The sequence below is a fragment of the Athene noctua genome, chromosome 20, assembly GCF_965140245.1.
Source record: "Athene noctua chromosome 20, bAthNoc1.hap1.1, whole genome shotgun sequence".
Lineage (NCBI taxonomy): Eukaryota > Metazoa > Chordata > Aves > Strigiformes > Strigidae > Athene > Athene noctua.
In genome coordinates, this window is record NC_134056.1 from 281,954 (window position 1) to 297,986 (window position 16,033).

The 16,033-nt window shown below is 41.8% G+C and overlaps 1 protein-coding gene across 1 annotated transcript; it reads right to left on the minus strand.

The window, feature by feature from the left end:
* Positions 1-319: 319 nt before the first annotated feature.
* Positions 320-15,985, minus strand: ZBTB34 (zinc finger and BTB domain containing 34). Its single transcript, XM_074923856.1, has 2 exons — positions 15,885-15,985; positions 320-5,946 (listed from the first exon to the last, which is right to left on the minus strand). The coding sequence occupies exon 2, from the start codon at positions 5,922-5,924 to the stop codon at positions 4,425-4,427; it is 1,500 nt and encodes a 499-aa protein (XP_074779957.1). The 5' UTR covers positions 5,925-5,946; positions 15,885-15,985; the 3' UTR covers positions 320-4,424.
* Positions 15,986-16,033: the final 48 nt, after the last annotated feature.

The following is a 16,033-nucleotide window of genomic DNA, read 5'->3' on the forward strand; positions in this document are numbered from 1 at the left end:
GCAAGATAATGACACCAGGTCAAGTCATTCAAACTGTTCAATTATTTATCATGAAAAACAACCATACAAATAAAAGTTATTTAAAAATACAATTTTTCAGTCAGAAACAAACACTGTTAAAATCGTGCAAGAGTCCTACCTCTAATCCGACCGGCAGCCGGAGGCTCGCAGGGCAAGTCCCGGGCTGGATCTGTAGCACATGTACATGGAGAGACAGCAGTTTATTGTATCCACCACCCCAGGAGTTACTGACGTAAACCGGGAGCAAACCTGCTCAGTTACTGATACTTTGCTTTACACCCCCTGAAGAAATACAGGAACACATGTCCCAGGCTTACTTGTTTTTTTTTTTTTTTTTAAATGTAAACTTGCATAACTTAAGTTAATGCTGTCACAGGGATGTGCAAGTAGTATTAAATCTACAATATTAAATACAACTATTCTGGCACTTGTTAAAATATATGTAAAATGCACACAGATTATAAACTTTGAACATTTTGAATGACTTTACTAAACTTCCAATTCAATCACTGAGTATTATGAAATTTACAATTAATGAAATAAACAGATTCATATAAAGAATTTACATAATTCCCCAAATACTTTCAAATATAAAATTTAATAAATAACCCTGACCAGTCAAAAAGCACCATTCAAGGGTAAAATTCCCCTGGAAAATAGATTAGGTGTTGCATATTTGAGTCCCTTTCAATGGTTTCATGTGAAACCTGTTTAGAAAAATGACAATAAAAGAATCACAGTAAATTAATACAAAAATTCAAATAAGATATATATATATATATATATATTTTAAGGTAAAGCTCATTCAATCTTTTCCCAGCCCTTGATTTTATTCCTGCTGTTCTTCCCATAATTCAGCCTAAACGTATTAAGAGGCCTCCTTGCTTTGTCTAAAAGAAAACCAAAGGCTTCAGCATAAATCGTGGATTTATGCCGGGGAAGACTGTGTTAAGAACTATCAATTTAGGCCTACAGTATATTCTGCTGAACAGTGAACTGACAGTATCCTTTATGCTATTGAGAGATTTCACACTAAAAAAGCAGAGCCAATCTTGAGGCCTTAGTGACCAAACTGAACTTTTGATATACTGTAAGTATTTACAAAGCCATTTTCTAAATGTATTTACAAGTTTAAAAGAAATAATATGGAAGATAACTGATTAAGAAAACTAAAATAACTGTTTAAAACCACAAACATTAGCAAAGGTATAAAATCCTTTATTTTCACAGTTTGTCATAATAGGTTAAACATATAGAGGAAAGGACACTGTCACTGTTTTCACATTTGTCTATAATCAAAAGGTAGATTAAGAAGAGACTCAATTATGAACCAGCCTATATAATTTCATGATTTTGCTGTCAAATATTTCTTCACGTATTTTATTGACTTCTGCATTTATTGTAAATGAAATGTGTAACAGCTCTGTGCTAACGTAAAACTGTACAGACACAAGACACTGTACAGTACTTCCACGACTCGCTTGAACTAACACAGCATCCTCTGATTTGGTGGCCTTGTGAAATGAACTTTCATCAGGTAATGCCTCATGTTTCATGACAACGCTCATCCTGGCACACCGTTATGCGACAAGGCACAATGTAATTGCTGCTGCCAGGTCTGAAGTTCGTTTCCTACCAGAGTCACACGCGCTGTAATGTCATGGTGACGCTCGGTGACGTTCCGCGCTCGCCCACGTGCGCATCCCTCGAAGCCCTGCGGGACTCTACAGCACCGTGTTATGGCTTGATCATTATTGACACTGCTAGCAGTGGGGAGGGTCAATGGCATATCCACACCAACAGGAGCAAGCCCAACTTGCAAACTGCTGAATCGTGATTTTGTAGAAAAAGTGATCGTTTCCTGCCCCTTAACAGTCCCGTTACAATGTTTTGAACCTGAACCTGTACAATCAAAGCGATGTTGTTGTTTTTGTTTGTCAGAGACAATTTTGGATAAGTCACTCTTTGGTAAACTCAAACCATTTTAATACATTTACAAATACAAATAACTAGATTTAAATAATGTTAAGATTGTGACACAGAGAAATTCAAGAAATATAAAATTAGTACCCATATCCTGCTATCCTCAACTCATACTTCCATGGAAAAAGTCACACCAAAGGCACCACAGCACAGGTCCAAGATAAAGGGTTAAGAATAACTGTACATTTCTTGGATTTTTGCATGTCTCAAACTTAATTTATCAAAACACCTTTTTTTTTTTTTTTTTCATTTAATTACTTAAAACAAACATTTAGGAAAAGAACAGTATCAGAAACACCAACATGTTTTTAGGTGGGTAAACATACAGACTACCTCCCTAGACACAGACATATACTTCCCCTTACTGGAAACAACAGTTCTACTGTCGCTTCGAGGAGAGAAACATCTCCCCACCCTCTGCCTCTTTATTTGGGCAGTTTTAGGACAAAGAGGCAAATTACGGACTCAATTTAACTGAAACTGCTCCCAGGGAGCAGGTGGGGTTCATACTGTAAATCCCTATTTAGTGGAATTAATTCTTATTGCAGACTGTCACAATATTAAGAACTAGTGTATTTAATAAAGCTACTGCACAAATGTGCCCCAACTTCACAGGAGCCAAAAAAGCTTTACAAGATAGCAAACCTACCTTTTTGCTTTCCTGTAACTTAGGAACAAAGTTTTATTTTCTGAATTTCAGGAGTTAAACAGCATGTCCACAGATGTATTTTCAATATTGGCTAAATAAACATAAGGCCCAATTATATAAAAACCTGTATTTTAAAGAAGCATGTGATTAGTTTCATTCCGTTAATCGGGTGGAATTTTACACAGTAGTGTCTGCCAGTTCATGCTTTTGAGGTCTTTTAAGCTATTGGGGTTTTTTGTGTGGTTGGTTTGTTTGGGGTGGGGTTTTTTTGTTTGTTGTTGCTTTTTTTTGCCTTTTTTTTTTTTTTTTTCTTAACTGTTACCATTATGTTTCACATTTTATATATTATACTGACCTAAATGATGAAGTTAGCACCATATTTTAAAAAGCATTTGGTGAAACAAAAAGATTTAGAGTATTTGTAAAGATGTTGGTAGTTCCTTTATGCAGAAAACAACCACTGAAAATAGTAGGGAAGCCATAGCAACTCTGTAATACTCACACATGAAATAACAGACATATTGCTCGAAATTCCCATAGAGGTTTTTTTTTTTTTTTTTTTACAAAAAAAAAGTACAAATTCCAAGTGCTGACATATCACTTGGAGGTTTAAGTAGGAAGTCAATGTGCACCTGAAAACAGCTCTCTGTGTAGAGACCTATTAAAACACTGCTTGGAAATACTGTAGTTTAAACTAGAACATCTCTCTCAGGTTTTAACCAACCATGGAGAGCGATGAAGTTAAATTTAATTACCTGGTATGGTTCTACAGTACGAAATGAAGGTAGATTCTGAGGCCAGTAAAAACACATTTAAAACCACAATGCTACTTTTAGGTTTGCTAATATTTTTTTTTATATATATATATATAGATATATCTATCTCTATATATATAAAAAGGTCAGCACCACAGGTTGTCCAGCTTGCATTCTAGACAACTAACAAAACCCCTCAACAATTTAACCATAATTTAATAGATTTATGGCATTTGGTTTACATATGTTATAAAGCAAAGCTATTAAAACAAGGTAATTCACTTTGCTCACTTTTGCACACAAAGTAATAGTCTAATAAAATGAAAACCAAACAACATTCTTTTAAAACCAAAACCATCCTCCCAAAGTCCGAAGTCCTAAATCCTAAGCAGAGAGGAGACCTAGCAGTCGAAAGAGTGGTACATGGCATAAACCTTGACATTCACCTCAACCGGAGTAGGAAAGCATTTTATATATATAAAGCAAATTTATATATATAAACAGACTACCTACCAAAAAGTTAGTAAAAGCAAACAGATTTCATCATGACACACGGAAGGAATCCAAGCTATAATATTCTCTCTCCCCACTGCTGCGTAACTCGTTACCAACAACAGGATTTAAGAAACAAAATGAGGGAGATTACAGCTTCTTGGTGTTTCCAGCAGAGCTGCCAATCTTACTCTAATATCTTTCTCCACTGGAATTTGGGTGTCGCCAGATCAACCAGCAGGGACACTTTAGCAGACTCTTCCCTTCCCCAGCACACTGTCTTATATTTTGCGCTTCTTCAAAAGTAAAAAAAAAAAAAACAACAAACAACCAAACAACCCAGCCTCCTTCAAAAACAAAGAATACTTGTGTAGTCTTCTCTGGAAACCATTTCAAACTGATTTCCGCTAGGTCAGGAAAATTAAAAGGCTGTTATACTTGTACTGAATATTACTAAAAGAATAAAAGATTTTAAAAATACATTAGTAATGTGCTTGTTTGCGTTGCACTTCGAATGTAGCATTTTAATCGGATGTGTTAGACATTGCATGAATTTCCATACTAGAATCCATCGCTTCAGAAGCTGAAGCATCATTATCTACTTTCTGTTCCACAAACGCTTCTGTTCTGTCTGGAGACTCTACCCTGTTTCTTACTTCTGTTATCCCAGGGTGGTTTTTTCGCAAATGCTGGTTTAGTGTACCCTGGAAAGGAAAACATTTTCCACAGATCTCACAGCGAAAGGGCTTGTCATCTGTGTGACCGCGAATATGATACTCAAGCTGGTCCTTGCGGGTGTATTTCTTCCCACAAAATTTGCAGACAAAAGGAGTTATTCCCATGTGCAACCGCATGTGCCGATCAAGGCTCCCTTTCTGGTTGAAAGACTTTCCACAGTAAATGCAAATCAGCCTCTCGTTGTATGGATACCAGTGACCTCTCGTGTTTCTCTCCCGTGGGCTGTTTTCGTATCCTGGGTTACTGACCACGGACTCGCTGTCGGCCCCCTGTACCAAGCCCTGGACATCGCTGTGCAGGTGCCCAGCAGACACCCGCTTCTGGCGCGCGCGCCCCCCTCTGAAGCAGCTCAGCATCGACCGTGAAGGACTCGTATTGCTCAGGCTCCCGAAGGTTTCAGACATGCCCGTAGCCTGCGATGCGGCGTGGGTAAACGAATAAACATGCTGTAAGACAGACCCATAGGACCCGACATTGACGGCCACCACCTGCTCCCCGTCGACCATCTCCGTGTGGTAGCCGTCGTCGCCGAGAGACGAGCTGTCGGAGCAGCTTGGCCTGTCGGACTTCTCCATTTTAACCTTCACCTCTGCAATCTGACTTTCCCTTACTATCAGGTCGCCTTGCTCATGATCACCTTCAATCTGAATCTCGTACTCGGAGATGCTCCCGCTGCTTCCTCGATCCGAATGCCCTTCCTCTTGCAGACGACTACGCAGAGTTTTGCCTGGAGTCGTTTCCATCCTAAGATCACTGCCTGCTGTGGACTGTCGCACCTGAGAGCAATAGGGGGGAGAGATCTCAATGGGATTGGCAAAGTAGCTGCTGTCCTTAACTCCGTTGCGATTTTCTGCATTTTCTTCAGCACCAACAGTGACAGAGTCAACATCACCGACACTGATCTTAGAGTGAATACTCTCCAGTATCTGTGTGCATTTGTCAATGACACACTGCATCTGTAGAAAGCTAGCTGCAGTCAGAAAGCTAACAACATCCTTCAGCTGTAGGGACATCCTTCCAGTGTAACAAAAAGAAAGCAACTGTTCAAAAACATTGGGATTTTTAATAACTGATATTGATAAGCCACTCATGGTGCTTAACGCTGAATGGTCACGGAAATATGGAGAGCTGGCAGCTAGGACAGCTTTATGGGCTCGAAATGGCTGACCCTGAATATGCACAATTATGTCACATAGCTTTCCTTGCAAGCGGAGTTCATTTAACTGGCTCAGAACAGTGTTGCTGTACTCGGGCACATCGAACTGAATGAAACTGCTGCTGTCCATTTCTACTGGTGTAAAGAGTAATCTGAAAGAAAAAGGAGAGGATTTACAACTGAGAAGGAATACAGAATTTTCCATTTAAAAAGCAAGGCTTGCACATGCTGAAGTTCAGTCACCATGTTGATCTGCTTCAGGTGCATTACAACAGAACAGTTGGTATAAATACCTGATATAATACAAAAAGTAGAGTCTTAATCTACCCATTTCTTGCATTTCTATAATTTGAACTACCCTTCTGCAACATTCACAATTCAATTGCTCATAATATGTCACAGGCTCCCTGGAACAGTCTATCTCCTGAAAAGAACTTTGCAATTTCTCTCCCTGGTAAGAACTGCAGAACAATACCCCCACCCTCCCAAAAGGATATTAATTTTATAGTCAGTAGGCAAGTTAAAAACCTCAGAACCTTTAGGAGGTCTTCAAGGCAGATGCTACATCAACACTTTGACGGAACTGCATTGTTAAATCACCCAAGAATGATTTTTGGAAGGTACCTCATGAAGTTTGAAAAACGTGCTAAAGAAAAGCCACAGGTGCATGTGTGTGTGTGCGCATACAGACACACAAAAATATTTTTTTTAAAAGTTCCTTAGGTCTAGATACATTGAATTTATTTCAGAGGAGATGAATATACTATGCCAGTGACATTTCCATTTAATCATTTACCTCCTTAGAAGATAATCACAATAATTATTTTTAAAAAGTAAAAAACAGTCTTTCAACATTCACAGAACAAGGAAATCCTAGTGAAAGGAAACATTTAAGTCTGGACTCAATTCCAAACTATATACCCAGTGTGTCAGAGGTTCCCAGATAATAATAAATTTGTGTCAATATGCGAGGCAGCATTTGAAGGGTGTTTGAGCCACCCATGGACTTTCTTTTTTTTTTTTTTTTTTAATTTCCTTTCATGATTTTTTTCTTTTTTAAATAAACTGTGACGTGAACTTTGAAGCTCATCTGACACAGCAGTGATTTCCTAGCTAGAATGATTTGACATCTAAATTCTAACCTGTCTCAAAAGCCATGGGTACTCACTCACCTGACACACTGGGAAAGGATGTTCCAAGAGGCTTTAGAGAAATGCATACATTTCAAAACAAGATCTAAAGAAGAGCACTTTACCAGTTTTTCATAGACCATTATCATAAAAAGCACACACACGCTTGTCCCCTTGAGAGAGTCTCTCTGTAGCAGACATCACCCTACATTTCCAAGACAGGGCCCCTAATTGACTGCCCAAGAATCTTCAGACTTTTTATTGCTGTTCTTGTTCTTATTAATGCAGAAGTCTAAACACGTAACATTGCCACCATACCTGCTTTTCCAATTGGACAAACAGATCTCAACATCATCCATTGACTTCTGATGCAGGAAGCATGTCCAATGTATCACAACATACGAGTGGATTGTTTTTTCCTATTAATGTCTTATGTTACATGCTGTAATGGGACATATGAACAATTTAAATCAAATGATGAAAATTCAGGCACTCCAAAACCAACAGGTAGGAATATGATAAAAAGCCTGCAAGGAAGAACTGGAACTGTATCAGCTGTCACTTAAAACTCACATTCATAACCTCCACAAAAGGAACTTCTTTTCAGCAGAGAAACAAGATGGCCAGCTCCCTGACTTGACTAACGTTACGTCTGATTTAGAAAACTGTCAAAAACTCGCACAGATCATTCAAGATCAGGTTATCGGAGTTGATAAGCACGTTCTGCAAGTTACCAACGTGTCATAGATTCAAATGGGTAAACCAGACTGCATTCGAGTTTTTACAGTTGTGTCAAAGCAGGGGAAAAGATGATTTATACACTCTTGCATGAGAGAAATAAGGACTAAAGGTGGTTAACAGAAGCGGTGCAATCGCAGCATCTCTACAAGGACAGCTTTGGCAGGACACTTGGGGCATCCAGCGAACAAAGCTACAGAACGACTCGGAGCTTGTGAGCTGGTGCAAATCAGACCTCGGTCAGAAATCAAACATCACAACAACCCCCCCCCCCATATCTAACAGTGGTGTAGCTCAACAGCAAGATTGACCTCGTTGCTCTGAGCATCCCTGCTCAGGTCCCAGCAGATGCACCCGCTCCACGAGCAAGACACAAGCGTCAGCAGTGGGGACACCCCTCTCACAGACAACCCAGCACGGGTCACTGCCTGCCCAGCTACGCACAGAGGCAACATCAGGACATTCCTGATTAAGCTTCTCTTTCCTAAGTGAAGGAAGAAGTTTGGTTGACCTGAAGTGATGTGAACAGGCACGTCACCTCGGCTGAGGACCGTGCACAAACCACCAGAGCAGGCCCAGAAGTGGTTGCTCACCATTCCTGCATCACTTCGGGTCCTGGAGCTAAGGAACCAGATCTCAGCCAAGCCCCGCTCAAATCCCACCAGAAATTGCTCCTTTGTGTCTAGAATGTACGGAAAGTCTGTCATATATAGAAAGTGGCCTTCCTCCTCACCCCGTACTTCCCTAAGGGCTCTTACTCCAGCAACTTAGTTCTTGACAAAATATTAAAATACAAACTGTCACCACGAGCACTAGTCCAGACAGAAAGAATGAAATAAGGATAGGCAACGGAGTAGAAAGAAGATGGACATTTTATGCCTTACCATGGAGAGAAAAAAAAAATATTTTGATCATAGCATCTCTAGATGAATTTGTGCTTCCTAGGACATGGCCACACAATGAAAATGGACTGTGACCACATAGCAGAGAAGGCACGAGAACCAAGACAAGAGGGACACCAAGGGGAAAGGGATCCTCAGCGATCTTTGCACATCACAACTGTGTCAGAACATCTAATTATCTCCACAGGCTTATGGATCTATAAGCAATTCTGCATCCTCGTTCTCAGAGGTGTTTCATCTTTCTTTTGGAAAACAAAGAAGCTTATTTTCCTTAAACTGTTGGGAGTAAACAGCACAAATCCTGGTAGAGAGTGGAGAGGATGATGGAGTTAAAGGTCTAGAAGTCTGGCTGTCAGCAGAGCAGAAAACCAGTAACAACCAGAAGTAGGGATCAAGGAACACACTATTGCTCTGAAAGCAAACAGATCAAGTACACAAAACAGCCCAGAAAACAGCGGACAGTGAGTTTCTGCACCCATCTGCTCTTAAAAAAGGTGAACAAGCTACAGCACACACTTGTGACTACTTTTCCACCTTAGTTTCTTCCATTGAAGACACGTGCCTCCTGTGATCTTGAGAACACCTGCAGAAAGCTGGAGTTAAATAACAAGCATTTGAAGAGCGGCAGCACCGGGCAGAAGGGAACCCTTCTCTGGCTTCCAGCCAAACTCTGAAATCTCTAGTTGAAGAGGTCCTGGAACTGATGGTTACCCACGAACACCCCACCCGGGAGCAGGTGGGCTGGAGCAGGGACGGCACCGAGACGGCAGCAATTTTGCTGGGGTCAGCAGCAGGCACACCGAGTGTCGTGCACGGGCTGGGGAAGACAAGGCACGGGGAAGCAGCTGGGCACAGCACACGTCAGAGAAGCAGGCACCACTGGCAATGTTTTATTGATGAATAATGGTTAGAAGAATGATCTTATTTATTCACATAAATCCCCAATGTCACTAGAAGATAAAAGTCATCTTTGGGTTATATTCCCATACGCAAGAGGTATTATTTTATTTGTATACAGAATCAAATTAGCAGTTCCATAATCAAATTCCAGTGGAATTAACCAAAATCTTGTTCAGTGGTGTATTGTACCATAACAGTACTCAATTATTTATTGATGCTGTCAGGTCAGTAGCTCTTTCAAGACAATATGATTTATGGTTGGAGTATTTCTGAAACAGTCCTGGAAGATCACTACAGTCTGAAAAGGCCAATGAGAACCCCCACAGTTTTCTGACAGCTTCCTCCAAGTCAAAATATCTCCCTAAACCCTTTTTTCTTGGTGTGAGGTGAGTAGCATTAAACTGAAGCAGAAAGGTACTCTAAAACATAAAAGTAACTTTGGATGCGTCCACTGTATGCTCTAGAAAACAATTATCCTGCAGTTAACCAGAGAGGCATAAGGAAGCTTTGCTTCCCAAAGCAACAACAACATAACTACTTTAATTCACCCAACGATTCTTTATAAAACTAGCAGAGGTGAAAAAAAATAAATTAATGTGTAGTCAGAGGTCACGTCCAGCACCTCCCATGGTATTTCAGCACATACGGAGGTAACCTGTACCCTTCAGGTCCAAGACCACAGTACAGTAGTCCAGAATCAGGACAATTTTATTTGTATTACGCTAACTTAAGCATCTGGGGGGCAGTGAGGACTAAGACAAACCACAGAAATTGTAGGTACTGTCATCGTTTTGTCTTGCTTTAGCTTCCAGCCCTGACTGTGGGATAGTGTAATGTTAGGTTGAGGTCCTGCAACATTCAAGTCCAGCTCTGGGCACCCGTCTGTGAACTGGTTCTCTCTGAACCTTCCTGCCTAAGCAGATCAAAGTGTTTAAGGTCTTCAGAAATAGTACATATCCAAGAAATTGGCTGAGGGCTGTCTAGTTTTAAAGCCCAGGCCAGAGCCAGACACCAAGTTCACTAAGTCTTAGCAGGGCTCTGTGTGGAGCCTCCTGTCTATTTCTGTAGATGATCCAGTCACACTCAAAAGAGCCGTATCAATTCTCTTCGCGTCTGCGCTACATTTATTCATCGGGGTCTTATGCAGCAAGTGCAGACCATAGCACCGATTTACCAGCAGCGGATCGTGGCCCTATGTCTTCAAACAAAAGTGTTCATGGGAGTAACCTGTGAACGTGAGAGTGACAGGTGTTTAACATTTCTCATCAGATTTCAGAAGAAACTTACTTTAGAAATTATGCTCTATGAAAGCTCTTATTTCACTTAAAACCCCAAGAATAGATGGTGACAAAACACATTTGGTATTTAATTTTACTGACATCATACAGTAGAGCAGGGAAGCATCATATAACTACAACACGAAGCTGTGTCTCTGCCAACGTCGTATTAGTTTCTGCTTCTAAGTCTGCACCTGTTTGATTTCATTCCCTCACTGGCGTGTGATTCTCCATTCTCACAGACAGGTGAATGATACAAATTCCGTTTATTTTAACTCACACAAAGGTGTGAGAAAAGATCCCTTGCATTTTATTTAGTTAGCTCAGCAACAGGGGTTCCTTGGGGAAAAAACACACATTACAAATCGTTACTGTTGTAGCACGCCTCTGAAAACAGAAATACATAGAGAAGTTAGGAGGACCATAATGAAAATTAAGAGTAAAACAAAAAAAGTGCTCCATGACACCAAGAATGGATACTCCATACATCACTGTTCCGACTACAGAGAAAAAGCAAGACAAGAATCAAGTATTAGTATAAATCAGTGCACTCCTCCCTTGCATTTTGTAGGAATCAGTAGTCACCCAATTTACACCATCTGTGAGAACTTAAGACATCATTGCAAAAATGTATCATCATTCAGGAGAATTTTAACCTAGGAGGTAACCCTATCAGCTGTGATCGTGGAAGTTTTAGGGCAGAAATCTTTATGGCTCTCACACCTTTCAGTCTGCCCTTGCCTTAGCCTTCAGACTGCAGCAGCCACAACAACTAATGCTGGTGGTATCAAAGAAAAAACTGCCACCAGATAATGACACAGTCTAGGGGCATTTCTAAATATTTTATTTCTCTTTAAATAATCTTTGAAAAGAGGGCAGAAACTGATCACATCCTCTTTTACCAGTTTATACCTCTCATAACACTAAAGTATTATATTCTCTTTTAAAATTCAACATACAGTGCCCTTGGATGCCCTTATGCAGGGGACACAGGGCCCCCCATGTACAGCAAGCTTCCCTACAGCTAGGAAACACATTTTAATATCGCAGTCATTTAACAAAAAAAAACAAAAGAAGAAGAAGGCGGCAACTCTCTCACAACTGGAGAACTACAACACACTTATAATAATATAAGCAGTACTCTGTAGATATGTAGCACTGGTTTTTGCATCAATTCTTCCTGAATTCAAGCAGCCATCTTAGGAACTCTGAATCATGAAGAATCATGAAGGAGACTAAATTATTTATATTTACCTCAGGTGATACAATCAGATACCACTGGTTTTTATAGACTTAAAAATCAATTGCACTAAAGGTTTTCCCAGAAACACACACATTGAATAATAAAAATAGAGTCTTGTGTATTTTCAGCTCATCCATGCAGTCTGTTTTGCCATGCAGGCATCGTCCCGGTGACAGAAAATATACCTAATGACACACTTCTCCATGGAATTTATGCACTAAAATCATAGACTTACATAGACATATATATTTATAAATTTAAAACGACTCCTTTAAACCACAGAACGGATGACTGGGAGAATGTTTCTACTTGATACTTAAAGGAACACTTGGAACTTAATGGAAAGGCTATATAAAGTAAGTCTTTATGTACCAACTAGATTTTTCTAAACTTTGGCTGCAGTACATAGAACTAATGTTTAAAAGCTCTTTATCACAACATTTATTACATAAATCAGAGCACTACAGTAAGCAGAAAACTGTTGAAAATGTTACTCCTGAATCTGGTCACCTAGATGTTACCTCATAGCAGTAATTTGCAAACACATAACTGTTAACTAAAACCGAAGAAATTAATGACACAAAGCAATAGGCTTCAAGATTGGTGGTAAAATTGCAAGTAACTGCTTGATCACATAAAGTGATAGTTTTTCGAAGCTTTCTTTCGAAGCTTCCCTTGAATGGAACATTAAACAAGCACAGACTTACTGTTCGAGTACTTGTCGTGTCAAACAAGATCATTTCCTAAATCACTCTTACTTACACTCTTCTTTTGGGAACTCCTGGTCTCCAGAGAACTACAAAGCTGAATTCTAGAAGCATTATTATCCATAGAAGAATACACCAAACAATAATCTTTGCTTAAGTTGATTTGTACTCTTTGTTTCTAAGCTCACTCGAATATATTTAAAACTTAGACACACTGGAGAGTACAAGTAGAGAGATTGCTGCATATAAACACAAAGTTCTGATATCCCAGAACAAGTAAGTGACTGTCATGGACTCAGATGGAAGTTTAGCAAAGAGTTGATATGCAGATCCTAAGAGATGCTACAGCACAACAGAAAATTCTGGTAATATTTCTGTTGCAGCATCATGTTTCATTCTGCTTGCAGCTTCTCCAGTGGGATAAAATGCACTTTATTTATGGCATCTTTTACACCTACAGTCATCTCAAAACCCTTTCCAACTCAGTTCAACACCTCATTCTGTTAGATCCACCTCTAACAGGTACGTAAAACTGCCAGCATGATTAAAACCAGCCAGCACAAGCCTGCGTTTACGTGCAAACTCCCTCTGTCCATACTTTTGTTAAGCTCAGTGCCGTTCTGAACAGTCTATGGTATAGTTGATTCCCGAATCAAAAACCATCCAAAAAAGCCCCTAAATGAGAAGTAAGTTACCTTTCTAGTAGTCTAATAACAGACTAACTTCTGGAAACGACCACGTTTCTCAAAATAAATAGCTATGGAAGCAATTAGTTCCTTTCTTCACAAAACAGGATTTCAGATGGTCACTCCTCCAAACGTTAACCACTCACAAACCACCCCACGTAGATTTAATTCACAAGGTGTGTTAGGCTTTGGGAAAGTCTGAACTCAGCTAAAAAAAAGTGCCCAGGGGAATCAAAAGAAATACAGACAGTTTGGCCAGAACTTGAACAGTGAGGTAGTAAAGCAAGCATACAATAAAAGGTGAATGTGTCTTATTCTTCATCGGAAAACAGCTTTGAAAGTCAGTCTGCTTCACTTCTGTTAGACTCAAATACAGAATCTGTTACAGTAGTGGAGACTACACAACAATTTTAAACTTTTGTTACATGACCTCATAAAGATGCAGGAAACCCCAGTTTGCTCAGAAACTGAAGCCAGCCAGTACAGGCTGAAACGGAGTTACTGGAAAACTTAGTTCTCGCACACTTTCACCAGCAGACACCAGAACGCTACAGTGAAAGCCAGTGTCACGATTCCTCTGCAGAGAGAGGCAACACTCTGCTCACAGTACTGAACAGCCACGGTGAAATCAAGAGCAAACCCCGCGTCTGTCAGGCAAGCACTGCCAAAGCATTGCAGAGCACCGTCCCCGCATTTGCATGGCCGAGCAAGACACTAAATCCCTAGACTTTCTTAAGAAAATTTTTTACTAATTCAGACTTTTGTCCAACAAAAATTGAAAAGGATTTATTTTTACTTCACCAACATTCACAGGATAAATAAAAAAACACCTGAAGGAGTGGATGATTTAACATCAAAATGAAAAGCAATTTATATGTATGTATGTACACACACACACACGCGCTAATTTGATAACAATACAAACCTATTCCCAGTGCTTAGTGTGGTGCAGCAGGGAAACTGCGTATTTAGCATTTCATAGAGAAAAAAGAACAGAAGGAGGCCTCTTATTTGAGCAAATATCCAAGGAAAGCATTTGTGAAACTTTAAGTCCAAGGGCCACCTTCATCCCTTATTCTCAAATTGTCTTCCTCACAATTGTTTGTCTGTGTGAAAGTGATTAAAAGAGTAAAAATGAAACAACTATTGATGCATAAACAAAGTTTGACCCAATGATTGGAAACCTCAATACGGAAAAAAAAAAAAGTTACTAGAAGGCAAACTGCAGATACCCAATATCAGCAAAAGTTCTGTGTATAAATAAATGAATACGAAGGGACATATTTATGTTAAATTAAATGGACATCTTTACGAATAATGAAATGAAGGGACATATTTACCATACATACACTTTAAATCAGCAAGATCTTACAAGTAACGATCACAAACTTTTATTTCGTGCCCAAACTTGATACTATACCCATTAGGTGATCCTAACGAGCCATGTCCGCGTCTCCCGAAGCGCTGCCAGCTCCGAGATGTCTGAGAAGCCGCTACGGGTGCTAAAGCCCCGACTGAGAGCACTGGCACACCTACACACCCAGCCCTTCCCGAAGCGGGGAAGGAGGGGAGGCTTCTGCACCTTCCGCTAGTACAATAATAAATTACTTGCTACCAAGTTAATGCTTGGTTAGTGTTATGCCTTTAATCCATCTACCTTTTTTAAAAAAAAAAACTTAGTCAGTCTCCATCAACTTGTAACTTTTTGGCTCCAATGTTTCTTTTAAGCAACGAAGTAGCTACATTCTCTACGTATCGGCAACACTTTTTTTTTTGCCATAAGGCAGTTCTGAAGAGCACATTTTCATAGCATTCTCCCAGTCCGTCACTCCGACAGCCCGAGCGTTTCGCGGCTCGCACCGAGCAGCAGTGAAGCACAGGCTCATGCCGGTCCAGGTGCCGAGTGGTGCAGCTCCCGCCGCGCCACCTCTCCTTCCTGACACCCGGCTCTCCCGTACCAGCGCTCCTGAGGCTGTTCGGGCTTGTTCCAACTCCGCTCTCAACTCCGGAGCGTTCTACCACAAATCCGATCCCGCAGGCGACGCACGCCCGGGGGGGGGGCTCCGGAGGCCTTGGCAGTCCCGGAGACCGGGGCTCCGCTAAAACTTCCCAACTCTTCTAAGGGGACGGCGGCGGCACCAGGCTCCGCCGGCTCCTGGCGGCAGCACCGCGGCCGGGGCCGCCCCGCGGCAGCCGCCCGACCCGGCGTGCCCGTTCCCTCGCGCCCGGGCCGGGCGGACACGGGGCCGGGACGCGGCCGCGATCGCCCGCCCCGCTGCCGGCGACACAGACCCGGGTGACGCGACGGCTTCGCCCAGACGAGCCCGGCGCGGAGCAGCCCCGCCGGGGCCGAGCCCTCGCCCGCCGGGCCGGGAGCGCGGCCGAGCCCTGCGCGGCCTGTCAGGGCGCCGGGACCCCCCGCCCCGGCAGCGGCCCCGACCCGGCCCCGGCCCGCCCCGCCCCCGGACAGGCGCGGGCCGCGGCGCGCCGGCCCCTCCGCCGCTCACCTGCCGCTGTCAGGGTCTCTCACATGGCGGGTGCCCGGCCCGGCGCGGCCCGGCCCGCTCCCACCGCCGCTTCCCGCCCGCTCCCGCAGCCGCCGCACCCGGAACTGATTCCCCGGCGGCGCTTCCGCTTCCTGCCGGCGCGCGGCGCC